A 14,662-nucleotide genomic window follows, 5' to 3' on the forward strand; every position below is an offset into this window, starting at 1 on the left:
TGGAACCATGCATTGTTTGAAGAGTGATAAAGACCAGTGAAGTGATGGGCATTGGGCGATATCCGTGTAGCACTGGGTTAAGGTGAGGCGGAGTTGGGCTGATGGCAAGACAGAATAGAATTGATCCTTCAAGCAATTATAGGCACCTAGCCATGAACTAATGGAGTGCTATCCAGCTGGTTAGGAGCATCTTATGAGTCTTGGATTCTTGGGCTTGAGAGAAGGGAAGTTCATCATGTTTCACCTCTCACATTTTGCCTTCCTCTATTTTAACTCAGTCATCAACCATCCCCCATCTCAACTACAGTTGACCTATGATTGCCACTCATTGATTAGCCCATGCCACAGAAGATGGTGCCAATGTATTAGGTACAGCCTTGTGTGTCCCCTCCCCCCCCAGTTTACTTTCATGTCCCTTGCATTGTTCCAGAGATTTTCATCATGTAACTCAACAACCATGATTGTTGCAACATCAGCACTCCAAGAATGATCCTGCAAAATGCATAATTGGACATTATACTTTTACAGATGAAACCTTGTTTTTTTTAATGTTGTAAACTGCTTTGATAGGCTCTTTGAAGCTAGTAGGCAGTATGTACAAATTTTAAATAAAATAAATACATGTATAGAAATAAATATAGAATGAGGCAAGTTCCAGAAGCTATTAATCCAGGGCTATTTGAAGATTTCCCACCCTCCTTGTATGTACAAGAATATGCTAATGGTTCTTTATCTTTGCTTCAACTGCAGCTGCTTCTACATCTCTCCCTGCAGCTAACTCTTTAGGAGGCTTCCTAGTCTGCCTAGTGGTTAAAGCCCACTCTGGAAGGTGGCCGTGTAACGCTCAGTCAAGGGACAGACAGACACTGCTTTCTTAAACTTTCATCTCAGGGTATTTTGCTTCAGTACCAAGATGTGGGTTCTGATGGTTTTCACATTCTCTCAAAATGATAAACTAGCCTGTGTTTTCCTCTGTTTTATTCCATTTCATTATGGTTTGTGTGTGTGTGTGAAGAACCTGAAGCCAATTTTTATGCAAAAAAGGGTAAAACCAAGACCAGATCAGCCTCTCCTGCTAAACTGGAATGGGCTGCTAACCCTAGTGTCAAAGCCTGTGATTGCACTCATATAGTCGGTCCTGGAAATTAAATAGTAGCGTTCTAGTGAAAGGGTTCCCTTGAAAGGCATTCAGAGCACTGTAAAATAAAATCCCTAATGGCCCAACTCTGTGCCTTTAAGAGGGCAGATCCAATGGGCTACGTAGTGTCTGTGAGACAGCCATGATAATATTTCCTGCCACTTATTCTTAGAAGGAGAGCCTCTTTGCTTAAGGATTCACAAGAGGTAAATGGAGCCCTATTAGGGCCTTAAAGAAGTGAGAGAAGCACAGGCTGCTAGCATTATAAAAAGAAGTATGGTGGTACAATTGTGCCAAAACAACTATTCTCAACCATTGACGGTGCCCAACAGTAGGCATGCTGGAATCCCAGTGATACACTCACCCATGACTTTTCAGGCACATCTGCCTGGGGAGAGTCTTCAATCTATGTAGTACAGATGGACAGAACAGAAGAAAGAAGTGCTCAAAAGAAATCGTCAAAACCACTACAACAGATCTAGGCATTTCCTCCCTCTCCCAGAAACTTTCCATGGGATAGACCTAGATCATGTCTCTGTATGGAATAGGAGGTGGAGTATTCCGTTTGGAATGTCTCTGTTCCATGCTAATAAAGAACCTGCTGGCTTCAGGGTCCAAGTGACAGGTGACTCCAGGTTCTCTGAGAAGCTTTTATTCTCATTTCATTTTGGAGTGTGCAGTCCTGGGATCTCAAGCATGAGAAGAGCCTGAATGAATTTAGAAAGGAACATAACATTAGGACTGAAGCAAACCTGGTTTAGGGACCAGAGCCCCAGACTCAGGACTACCCCAAAAACACCCTTCTCTCTTTTCATAGAGGACTATAAAGGTTGCACAGACTAGGCCATTGCTCCCTACTAATCCAGCACCAGTATCACCGGTACAGCCTGGACAATCTGACATCAGGTAAGGGATACAGCCATCCAAGTGCTTCATAGCAGGAATTCTCATTTCTTTGGTAATTAATGTCTTCCATGTTTCTTTCCTTTTCTGTGCTTCAGTTGCCTTTTCCCCTTCCCTCATACATAACATATCCGGCTGTATAGCTGATTGCTTCAGGTGAACATATCAAGCTGACTTGTTCCTGGTTTCACATTCCATTGCTGGGATGGATCCAATTATGAAAAAGGAAGGTACAAATTGCAGAGTCCAGTGGTGAGAGGCTCTAGGCATAGATCAGCTGGAAAACTTGCCATCGGGTAACAGTATTACCTCGTGCGAACTGCAGAGGACATGAACTCAACTGTCTTGTCAGCTATCACTGAAACAGAGAATGGTCCATTACACTCCTGTTACAGTTGGGGTAGCTCTGGGCACTACAGCTTAGTACCAGAAGCAGATACAATGTCTTCAATGCTGTTTATGGAATTGTTTATATTTTTATTAACTACAGCTATTATTTTCTAATGCAACATTGTGAAATCCTTTTTGAAAAAAATTATCCCTGCCCCCATCACCCCTTCATCAGCAAGCCTGTATGGCTCCTGCTAGCTGCAATCAAAAGTGACATTTGCAAGTGTCACGGACACAGGACGGTGAGCCATTGGACCGCAGCCAGAGCTGCGGCAGCCAAGTCCCCTGGAATGGCTCTAGGCAGGGGTCAGGGCAAAAGCCAAGACAGGACTGGACTAGGCTAGGCAAGGCAGCACTAGACAGGACTAGGCAAGACAAGGCTAGGCAAGGCACAACTGGACAAGGCAAGACAGACAAGGCAAGAACCGAATCCAGACGAGGCAAGGAAAAGCAGGGCAAAGGGGCTAGAACTGGAACCGACACGGAAACTAGGTTAAAACCGGGTCCAGCCAAGGCAAAGCCAGGCAGGGCATGGACTGGATCTGGACAAGATAAAACGAGACAAAAGGGCCCTATCTTGTCACCATGTTGAGCATCCCCCTCCCCCTCTGTGTTCCTATTCTTGCCCTGTCAAATATAACTCTTCTGTGTCCCTGTGCCCCATCTAACATACCAGCATCTCTCTCTCTCCCTCCTGTCAAGCCAGCATGTCTTGCTGTCTTCCATCCCCCCACCTAGGGGTTCAGCCAGTGCTCCTCTCTTCCCTCACACCTGTTCCATCTCTTCTTTGTAGGTCTAGCACTTCTCCCTCTTCCTTTTCCCACCATCTCTCTTTCTCCCACCCCTCCCCCTGGCATCTCTTTCGCTCCCCCTACCATCCTGGCATCTCTTTCTCCCTCCCACCACATGGCATCTTTTCCTCCCCCCCATCACTATCTTGGCATCCTTTCCTCTCACCTCTCCTTGACATTCTCTTTGCCACTCTCTTCTTTTCATTCCCCTGCTCCCCAGTGATCCAGCCGGCATCTCCCACTGTGACTTGCCTGGCTCCCACAGTCTACCAAACTTGCTTGAGGCCACCACCGCTGGTAGCACCGAACAGACACTGCTTCCGGCCAATACAGGGCCTTTCTTCTGCCACTCCTGCCTCCAGAAACTGAAAGTAGCATCAGAGGAGGTCCTAGTACTACTACATTGAAAATGCAACCATACTATGCCTCTGGTTATGTTCCACTAGGTTAAACGATTAACTGGTTTTCTCGAAAGGATTGTATAACCTTTGGATGCATGACTAGGAACAAAAACATATACTTATTTATGCAGTATCACTATTCCTCATGTACAGTCACAAAACAACCTTTTGGGGTGGATAGTGTTCACAGTGAGCTCCTTTTATTATCGACTAGATAGAAGAAATAAGGGTTCTCAGTTTTAGCACAGTCTAAGAAATCACAAGAACAAAATATAAGAAAACCAATGGACTTCATTAGGAGCTTACAGCCCATTTAATTATGTTTAACCAAAAGAGATCTGTATGAAACTAAATATTTATTTTTATTTTGACTTATAAAACCACTTGTCCCTGAAATGCTCGAAACATAATAATCCATTCGTGTATCTAAAATGTAAACTTCTACAAAACAGATGAAGTGAAGATGTGATTCCATGTGCCCTAGTGAGAGTTTAATTTTACTTCCATTTAATTTCAATATATTCCATCTTTCTTAACATCAGGCTTCTCAATGCTGATGACAACAACAGTAAAGATGAACCCAGCAGGAAACAGGTTGTCCTCACTGAAATTTGGCCATCTGTATTGTATAGAACAGTGTAGAAATATGAGCACAAAATACAGAATTTATAACTGCTGTTTCTACCAGCTACAATCATTTTTAAGCTATTTTAGTGACATTCAGTTTTTGTTTCATGATATTTATATCTACAGATTGGAACCTTTCAAATCAATTTAAAAAAGCTGTCAAATAATAAATAAAAAAACATCTGTAGTCCTCCACCTTTTAAGGCACTGCCTAATATGCAACTGAAACAGGGCTTTTGACAGATGGACCAGCATAGGCTGGGTGTACTTGTGGCTCCGCCTACTGCTACTAGCTTCAACCCACCTACAGGGCAACATAGGCTCGCACCCTGCCGTCTCCTGTTCTTCGATCTACCTTGAGCGTAGCCATTTGGCTGCACGTGGAGATCGCCGCACGCATGCGCCAGTAGATCAGGCGGCGACCTCTGACGCTGCTGGCACGACGTGGATGATGCGTCATAAATAGCGTCGCTGCAATCGGCCCCGGTCCGAAGCAAAGTGCGCCTGCGCTGAGTCTAAAAAGCGCGCCATATTGCAGAGATTCAAGAAGACACACTATATAACTCAAATATATTGCAGGATAAGCTGCACCTTCGCCCACACTCAAAGTGTCTCATTTCAGTGAAAGCCACACTTGCAGCTGCTCATTCTGATGCTGCTCCTCACGTCACTTTAGCCTGTGCGCGCGCAGTTGCCCTGTAATGGAACTCGCACAACGTCCTCCCCCAGTTCTTTTTTTTTTGTCTCTCTACAGAGCGGCTGGTTATCTTTTTTTTTTTTTTTCTCTACTCTGAAAATGCAGAGTTCTGATAGCACAAAAAGCGCCTCTGCACCTCCCCCCCCCCCCCCCCCCATAGATAGTTGTAAAGCAGCAGCAGCAGGGGCGCACGCGGACACTGGCTGCATCAGCTCCAGTTTCCGATCGGACCTGCGGCTTTGCTGCTCAGGGCTCTGACGCAACTTCCTGTTTCCGGCCCAGGGATCATCATTCATGCCCAGGGAAAGAGAGAGCAGAGAGAGGGTGTGTGTAGGGGACGGGGCACCGGAGCAGGAAAGCTGTGGGACTGTTAGTGGGCTACCTCAGGTATGAGTTTGACCGGTGGGGGGGTTGGTTGGGGGGGGGGGCGGAAGATAGAGGGAGAGATGACAGTTCAGTGGTAACAGGTAGCCTGTAAAAACAAGGGACGTCAGTTCAAGAACAAGCTTGGTGTGAAGTTTAATCAGCACATGGGGGGGGGGGGGTACACTGATAATTCATAGGAAATGGGACTTGATGTACCACCTTTTTGTGGGGTTTTGCAACTGCTCTTTTTTACAGAGCTTTTTTTTTTGAGGGGGTACTGAGTACTGGCAGGGCTTTTTTTGAGGGGGTACTGGGTACCGGCAGGGCTTTTTTTGAGGGGGTACTCGGGGGTACTGAGTACCGGCAGGGCTTATTTTGAGGGGGTACTCGGGGGTACCGGCAGGGCTTTTTTTGAGGGGGTACTCGGGGGTACTGAGTACCGGCAGGGCTTATGTTGAGGGGGTACTCGGGGGTACTGGCAGGGCTTTTTTTTTTTGAGGGGGTACTGAGTACCGGCAGGGCTTATTTTGAGGGGGTACTCGGGGGTACTGGCAGGGCTTTTTTTTTTGAGGGGGTACTGAGTACCGGCAGGGCTTTTTTTGAGGGGGTACTGAGTACCAGCACCTTTTCCATTCTCTGCTAAAATTGGCCCATGGACCCCAAGTTTTAATGAAAGAGCTGAGCCTCTACACACCAATACTGCCTTGTCATAGATTCTGTGACTGGTTGCAGGGGTCCTGGCTATTGTGGGGTGGGTCCCTCAGTGATCACCTCATCCCTGAAGGGTGGCCTGGCATTTTAGTATGGGCGCCTTTTTTGCTAGAAAAATTGCACTGCTTTTTTTACCTGTTTACCTAAATCACCTTGGCACCAATGAATGTTATGCATCGCCCTTGATCTCTAATGCCTGAAATGAACTGTATATCTACTTACTTATAACTTATTTTTTTTATCATTTCCTGTACTTCAAATATAATAATACTTTGTATTTCTCATTCCGGAAATGGCGATCGGCATTACGGCATAGTGTGAGCCACATTGAACCTGCAAATAGGTGGGAAAATGTGGGATACAAGTGCAACAAATAAATACATTCAAAGTGGTTTATATAGTATATATGCAGGTACTTATTTATACCTGGGGCAATGGAGGGACTTGCCCAAGGTCACAAGGAGCTGCAGTGGGAATTGAACCCAGGATCAAAGTCCACTGCACTAACCACTAGGCTACTTAGGGAAGATATATGTATACCCTTTCGAAAGTACCCCAGTTTATGGGCCCTGTTTACTAAGCTGCGCTATGAATGCGCTAGTAACATAGTAGATGACGGCAGAAAAAGACCTGTACGGTCCATCCAGTCTGCCCAACAAGATAAACTCATATGTGCTACTTTTTATTTGTACCTGTCCTCTTCAGGGCACAGACCGTATAAGTCTGGCCAGCGCTATCCCCGCCTCCCAACCACCAGCCCCGCCTCCCACCAACTGGCTCTGGCACAGACCGTATAAGTCTGCCCATCACTACCCCCTCCTCCCAACCACCAGTCCCGCCTCCCCCCACCGGCTCTGCTACCTAATCTCGACTAAGCTCCTGAGGATCTATTCCTTCTGAACAGGATTCCTTTATGTTTAGTGTTTTTAGCGTGCTAATGCTAAAGACAATATGGGTGTCTCTAGTGTTAACAGTATCTGCTAAAAACGCTAGCGCACCTTAGTAAACAGGAACCCTGTGTGTCTTAAAAATGATGTCCCGGGTGTCAGAAGGCAGCCCTAATACAGGGGTAGTGCATGTTGTGATTAACTCCTTCCATAGTCTTTGAGGAAACAAAAGAGGACAGGAAAAGGCAGGACTGAGCACCGGCCGACACACTTGCAATGTTATCACAGCAACAATTGTGAGCAATTGGCGTATATCAAGTCAAATAAAAGAAAAAAGAACAAGCCCAAAAACAAGATTACCCACAAGTTCAGAAAAAAAACCCCATGCAACTTAAAAAAATAACAAGCCCAAACTCACGGGAAATAAGCTAGGTTGGCAACACTGTGACAGATCATGGGGAGGGGAAGGCTGGTCCCATGATCCCTGAATGCGTGTGAGAGTGTGGGTAGAGCCAAATACCTAAGACTTGGTATGTTTGGAACACTCAACACATCATATTTTACATCTCCCCCTTACCCTGGTCCACTCTCGGTGGGGGGAAGCTGTTCACACAGAAAACGAATATCACTATGACTAGAGAGGCCAAGTTACCCAGCTCCAGGCTGGAGATTTTGGCCCAGTCCTGGATTTCAGACCACCCCCATTCTGGTGCATTATGGAACTTGCAGCAGTGATTTCAATGGCCAGGGTCAGGCATTACAAATCCCACACTGCTTTGGAATGTATGCTCCAAAGCAGGACTGGCCTCCAGCCTGGAACTGGGTAACTTGGCATCTCTGTATGACCGACGCACCTGTGACAGCCTGCTGAAAGCTTATTTTTGTTTTTAAACAAAGCGAATGCATCTTCTGCCCTGTCTCCTAAAAATAAAAAAAAAGCTCCGTTGAATAGTGAAATAAAAGTGCAGGGATAACTTATTGCCCGAGATAAAATTGAGTGATGGTTGGGGGGCAATCTGTTTCCATTCGTTTCCCTTGTAAGCAATCTGATCTTTGCTTCTTATCTTTCAGACAGCATGTGGCCTGTGATCTGGACTGCTGCGCGGACCTATGCTCCGTACATCACTTTTCCTGTTGCCTTTGTGGTGGGGGCAGTAGGCTACCACTTGGAATGGTTTATCCGAGGGGATCCACCCCAGGCTGTTGAAGAGAAAAGCATTGTTGAGCAACGGGAGGAGCGCAAGCTAAAAGAACTAACAGGCAAGGACCTGACACAAGTAACTAGCCTCAAGGAGAAACTGGAATTTGCCCCAAAAGCTGTGCTGAACAGGAATCGACCAGAGAAAAGCTAAAGAGGAAGGGATCCGTTGCCAGTGGGTAGTGCTCTTCCCTTAGGTTTCTCCCTACAGCTGGAGTTGAAATTATGATTCTTGTATAATAGAATTTGGCCTATTCCTTTTTGTTTGTTTTTTTTCTCCTTGGCCTGAATTCAGAATCTGCACAGACGTCACACAACTATTCTTCACACATTGTCGTGGAAAAGACCACATCTGATATCAGTTTCTCATGCTGTTCTGTCACACTGAACTGGAGCTTTGTACAGACTGGAAGAGTGGCAAGGGCTGTTCATCTTTGAGCACGAAGGGATAATTAGTACTAGGTGAATACTCTTGTTGCCCGTAATTCTTTCAAGGCTGAAATCCAAGAATGCTTTGTGCAGACAGCAGAAAGTGGTGTAGGGATGAAATGACTGCCAGAGTACATGGAGCAGGACTGCAGCCAACAAAGCTGGATTGTTTTATACACAATGAGCGGAATCCTTTGGGGTTCAGCCTCTTACTAGTTAATACCATGAGCACTGATTGGGTCTGGAAGACTGCCAGTGTGGGACCACATGAGATCATTGCAGTATTTTACATGTACAAGGGAAGCTGGTTTCCAGGGTTTAATTCTAGGCTGTTCTTACCCCTTTTCCCTTACATTCACTAAATATTCTCTCTTCGGAGGAATAATGCTGTGGCTCCTTCCTTTTTTGTCATGCTGGTTTAAAGTAAAGAGCTGCATGGGAATGGGGATTGAAGGAGTCCCATGTGGATGGAAGAAGTTGCCAGGGGATTCCTGTGGGGATTGAAGAAGTTGCTGTGGGATTCCCCTGGGAGCGTAATCAGAACCTCTGGTGACTCCAAGACTTGGAATGCACTGAGAGAGGCAGTTAGCGCATCAGAATGAGGCTTGGAATACTCATTGATGAATAGCGAATACCATCCGAAAAAAATCACGGGAGGCTGTTGGGATTGGGAGGAAACAGAGAGCTGTGAGCAAGTAAATAACAGTGTTAACTCCTGGGGGTACGAGGGGGGATGGAATGGATCTTTGTGGGTAGGGTTGGGTATGGGCTACATTCCATTGGGGATGGGCGAGGATTGGTGAAATTTCTGACCTTGTGCATCTCTGTTTTTTAAGGTTGGCTTTTTTAGCTGCATGAAAGAATCGATCCTACACGCTGCAGTGAGCCTGTGCTGGAGGCCCTTTCACACAGAGAATCTGTCCTTAATGCTGTTTTTTTGTTTGCCCTGGAGCTGTAACCCTTGAGGTGCCTTGAATTCAGAGTAAAGAAGTTTTCACAATAAATGTGTAATATATTGCTAGTCTGTTTTCTTATAGTGGAATTTGACAATTATGATAACTGAGCTTCGATGCTGAATTCCTTCTTCTCGTTCTCAAGGCTAGTCCTGGCCAAGCAGGACAGTCATGCTATTTTGCTAGTGTGTGCATTTGCAGGCAGACTGGTCTGTGTGCTGTCATATCTGCTTTAACAGTTGCCAGGATTGCAGATGAACTTAATTTAATCAACTGTGTTTAGTGTTAGCCTGATTCGGTGATTGTGTATAAAATGGGATATGAATGTCTTGTGGTTTCAGTCCCAGCTTTTTGTATGACTGTGGCTCCTTTATACCTGTCCGTAGCAGTGTTAAATTAATGCTGCTTTCCTGTCCTCATGATGTGTGAGTCATCTACTTCTGAGGTTCCTGGCTGCCTTCTAGTCTGGTAGGACTCTATGAGGGACATAATTTTTATTTGGTTTGTGAACACTTGAAGCGCTGCCTGATACCAGTGCTGGTCACCATGAGTTTATCCCAGTCCTTATCTTGAGTGGAAAACTGGCAGTGATTCTTACAAATAAAGAAATTGCACCATCAAGATACACTGGTAAGGTGGAGATGTTGCGTGAATCGGTCTCAGCCGAGCACATGCTTTAATTTGTGCTGAAGAAATAGTGGAATTACGTCGTTACAGGTAACTGTCGTACACCAAAAGGCTGGTCCTAGCTAAAAAAAAAAAAAAAGAATTTCTCCCCTCATCGGGAACTGGCACCAAGTACTTCATCTGTATTCTGCTTCACATATGTGAACTGCATTTTGTTTCAAATTTTGAGATATTGCCAAATACCCTTTTGGATTGGGTATAACTCTTTTGGTGTCATTGACCTTTTATCAGTTGGTTTTGTGACATCTGCAGCCACTGTTTTGCCTGTTTGCAGAAGAATGACTAAAATACTGAACAGGGTTTCCTGTGCACACCCCCACCTCCTCCGTGATTAGCACTGATAGGAAGGGAAGTAATGAGAAAGTCCCTGCCAGTAGATATTGTTTGGATTTTGTTTGGCTCCTCCCACGACCAAATGGCTTGGATTTGGTCGTTTCTGAGATGGGCGTCCTCGGTTTCCACTATCGCCGAAAATCGAGGACGACCATCTCTAAGGTCGACCTAAATTTCTCGATTTGGGCGTCCCCGACCGTATTATCGAAACGAAAGATGGACGCCCATCTTGTTTCGATAATAGGGGTTTCCCCGCCCCTTCGCCGGGACATCCTGCGAGGACGTCCTCAGGAAAACTTGGGCGCCCCTTTCGATTATGCCCCTCCACACGGTCTCACTCAGCAGAGTGCGTCTGTTTCATCTTATGCTTCCTCAGGAGCAGAACCGTTACTCATCACACTCGTGTGTCCACTTTATACAGCTTCTTTTCTTTTGGTTTACCTAGAAAGCGTAATGTGAAACGGAGGCGCTCTGTTGAGCGAACACGCTAAGTGTCCAGGCTTCATCACATTGTTCAGTTGGAAATGTTAATGTGTGTTAAACAATGAAAAGATTCTGAAAAAGATATAAAATTATATAAAAACAAATAATGAGACTAATGAGGAAGCTCCCTCAGCAAGTTTGTCTTTGATTTGGAGACAGTAGGCTGAGCCTCTGAAGTCTTTTTTTTCCTCCCTTCATCATAAAAGACTTGGTAGTTTAACGTGTACTGTTGTGTTTTGGAGCATTTCTATCAGCAAGGGGATTGTTTTGGTATTATTAATCACACACTAATTTCCTCATTAGTGCCTGAGCACTGACTGACACCTGTTTTCCATGCAGGAAGGGCTCCTGTGCTATTCGTTGAGCTTGCAGCAATGTAGCTGCTCTAACCGATTAGCACAGACCACGCCTTCTCTCCTTCCCCAGCGTGCCTCAATCCCAAAGTTGCTGCAGATGTCTCAGCACATCCTGTGGTTGTGGTTTTTAACCTGTGGTAAGCGGGCGTTAGTTTTTTTCCATAGCTTAGTTAAATGACCCCTTAGTAAATATAGTTCCAAGCTGCCAGTATTATGGGGGGGGGGGGGGGGGGGGGGGGGGTGGAGAAGGAGGACGTGATGTACTGCCTTTCTGTATTTTTTTGCAACTACATTTAAGGCGCTTTATAGTACGGTGGTTCCCAAACCTGGTCCTGGAGGCACCCCAGCCAGTCTGGATCTAAAGGTGCCCTAAATGATCAGATGACCCTCTTACTCTCCTAGTGGTCACTGAGCACCTCCTACCCCTAAAAAGTGTGAATAAAAATAGTACTCAGCAGCCTCTATGACAGCCTCAGATGTTATAGCCAGGTCCATTACAGCAGCATGTGGGTCCTTGGCGTAGTCTAGTGGTGGGTGCAGTGCACTGTAGACAGGTGGGCTCAGGCCCAAACTTTACCCCTACCTGTTACACTTGTGGTGGAAACTGTGAGCCCTCCAAAACTCACCAGAAACCCACGATACCTACATAGAGGTGCCCCCTTCACCCATAAGGGCTATTGCAGTGGTATACAGCTGGGGATACTGGGTTTTGGGTGGAATTTGGAGGGCTCAGCAGACAAGGGAGCAATGGTGAGATGAGTACCTGGCAGTGTTTATATGAAGTCCACAGCAGTGCCCCCTAGGGTGCCCCATTGCTCTCTTTCCTAGGATGTCTGGGGGACCAGTCTGCTAAAAATGCTGGCCCCCACCTACATCCCAATGGCTTGATTTTCTATGTTTTTCACTTGTACGGGTTTTTTTTTTTTTTTTTGAAAATGGCCTGAAAAGACGTTTTTCTTTTTTCAAAATTGGGTATATTTCCTATTCGGATTTGATATATTTAATGCAAAATGTCCAAAGTCTGACTTAGACACACATTATCGAAAATAGCCTCCACGTAACCCTTTCCAGACCGATGTATTTCAACAACTTTTTTTCTCATTTCTTCTGGGATTTTCGTTTGATTGTTTGTGGTTGCTACTTCACTGTCACGCTAAAGTTCAATATATAATGAGGTTTAGAGTCAATAGGGCTGGCAGTGTTTAATCAGCTAAATCTAATAATTTAATCAAATGGTTGATTAACTAATGGGCAGTTACTTTTTTACATGGGTGATATGGGTGTTGGGTAACTTTGTTCCTTAAAAAATGTGTTATGTGTTTATTCAGGTTCCCTTTGACTAATGTTACATTTTGTTTAAAGATCATAAACCATTCAGTGTGACATACATGCAATAATGAGGGAAGGGGACGTTTTCACGATGAAGCTACAATGTAGTAAATTTAAAACGAATCGGAGAAAACATTTCTTCCCTCAACGTGTAATTAAACTCTGGAGTTCGTTGCCAGAGAATGTGGTAAAGGCGGTTAGCTTAGCGGAGTTTAAAAAAAGGTTTGGACAGCTTCCTAAAGGAAAAGTCCATAGACCATTATTAAATGGACGTGGGAAAAATCCAGTATTTCTGGGATAAGCAGTATAAAATGTTTTGTACATTTTTGGGATCTTGCCAGGTATTTGTGACCTGGATTGGCCACTGTTGGAAACAGGATGCTGGGCTTGATGGACCTTTGGTCTTCCCCAGTATGGCAATACTTATGCACTTATGAATTGCATGCATGGTGCACCGCCTCCTGTGTTGAACTGATGTCACTGACTCATAGACAGGATTAATACGCTTACACTATTGCTGAGCACTAGTGAAAGGATAAGAGCTTGAGAAATCTGGGATGTGGGTGACAGCAGCTGCTTCTTGAGCAAGAAAATAATCTGGAAGGAGAATTGCAACCTTGCACAATGTCTGCTGGACTTCATGCTGTCAGGCCCTAGTAATCCAGCCTTGCGGACTTACTGTTAGACTAGTGCAGCCTGCTGGGTCCCGCTGTCCGATAAATAAACAGCAGGTGTTCTCTGCCCAGTTCTTGAGACGCATCCAGCCAGTCAGGTTTTCAGAGTCTTGCACAGTGAATATTTGTGAGAGTGGTTTGAATCCACTGCCTCTGTTGTATGCAAATCTACCTCATAATATTTTTTCAGGATACCCTGAAGACCAGTGATGTCGAGTATTGCTTCGAGAATCCCTGCTGTATGAAAAAGGTAAAGGTATGCACGTTGTGAATGACATATGGGGGCTGCCACTTGTGTGATGGTTTCCTGCAGACTGTTAGTGGGGTGGTGTGCAATTGCTTTCCCCAGCTGTACATGAAAAGGAGAACTGGGTCACCCTCATTTCACAGTGAGTGTTTTGGGCACAAGGATATCCTCAGGATGACTCCGTTCCTCTTATCTTGCTGCACCATAAGCCTGGAATAGACTTCCTGAGCCGGTACGTCAAGCTCCATCTCTGGCTGTCTTCAAATCTAAGCTAAAAGTCCACCTTTTTGATGCTGCTTTTAACTCCTAACCCTTATTCACTTGTTCAGAACCCTTATTTTATCATCCTCACTTTTTTTAGGTATAACTTGTCTGGAATGTTTTTACGTTTGGGGAGCGTGCCAGGTGCCCTTGACCTGGATTGGCCACTGTCAGTGACAGGATGCTGGGCTAGATGGACCCTTGGTCTTTCCCAGTATGGCACTACTTATGTACTTATGTACTTATAATATTCCCTTATCTCTTGTTTGTCCTGTTTGTCTGTCCTAATTAGATTGTAAGCTCTGTGGAGCAGGGACTGTCTCTTCATGTTCAAGTGTACAGCGCTGCGTACGTCTCGTAGCGCTTTAGAAATAAGTAGTAGTAGGATGAACCCATTATCAACAGAATTCTGGGGGACAGTGGGGGGGGGGGGGTCCCCCTGGGACGTGGCTCCTTTTGTTACCACTTTAATAATGCTTGAGATCATGGTAATGCACTAATATATTCGGCATGAAACTATTCCATAATATGCCATCATATTAAATTCCTTTGCGCAGAAATCCCTGCAGCACAATAAGCAGCCTGACTCCTGTGCTCCAATTGTATGGAAATAGGCGTGCTGTACTTAAAGGGTGCTGCTGCCCCCATGTGGCAGAACTCATTACTACACCATCGTTTCCTCATGCTGCGCTCAGTTTATCTCAGTAACTGGCCGGTTGGGAGAATGTTTTCTGGCAGGTTAGTAAGCAGTCATGTGCAGCAGAGGGAGCAATGACAGAAGAGAGTGTATTCACAGAGCCC

The 14,662-nt window shown here is 45.2% G+C and overlaps 1 protein-coding gene across 3 annotated transcripts; it reads left to right on the forward strand.

Moving 5' to 3' along the window:
• The first annotated feature begins 5,203 nt into the window (after positions 1-5,203).
• Positions 5,204-9,536, forward strand: SMIM12 (small integral membrane protein 12). Of its 3 annotated transcripts, none has more exons than XR_003943765.1 (3): positions 5,205-5,334; positions 7,983-8,830; positions 9,375-9,536. XR_003943765.1 is itself a non-coding variant. In XM_030218217.1 (2 exons), the coding sequence occupies exon 2, from the start codon at positions 7,988-7,990 to the stop codon at positions 8,261-8,263; it is 276 nt and encodes a 91-aa protein (XP_030074077.1). In that variant the 5' UTR covers positions 5,204-5,334; position 7,987; the 3' UTR covers positions 8,264-9,186. The 3 variants fall into 3 exon arrangements, 1 of the variants encoding a protein (XP_030074077.1); XR_003943766.1 differs by having other exon boundaries at positions 7,983-8,571; XM_030218217.1 differs by lacking the exon at positions 9,375-9,536 and having other exon boundaries at positions 5,204-5,334; positions 7,987-9,186.
• Positions 9,537-14,662: the final 5,126 nt, after the last annotated feature.

This window comes from Microcaecilia unicolor, chromosome 11 (genome assembly GCF_901765095.1).
Source record: "Microcaecilia unicolor chromosome 11, aMicUni1.1, whole genome shotgun sequence".
NCBI classification, from domain to species: Eukaryota; Metazoa; Chordata; class Amphibia; order Gymnophiona; family Siphonopidae; genus Microcaecilia; species Microcaecilia unicolor.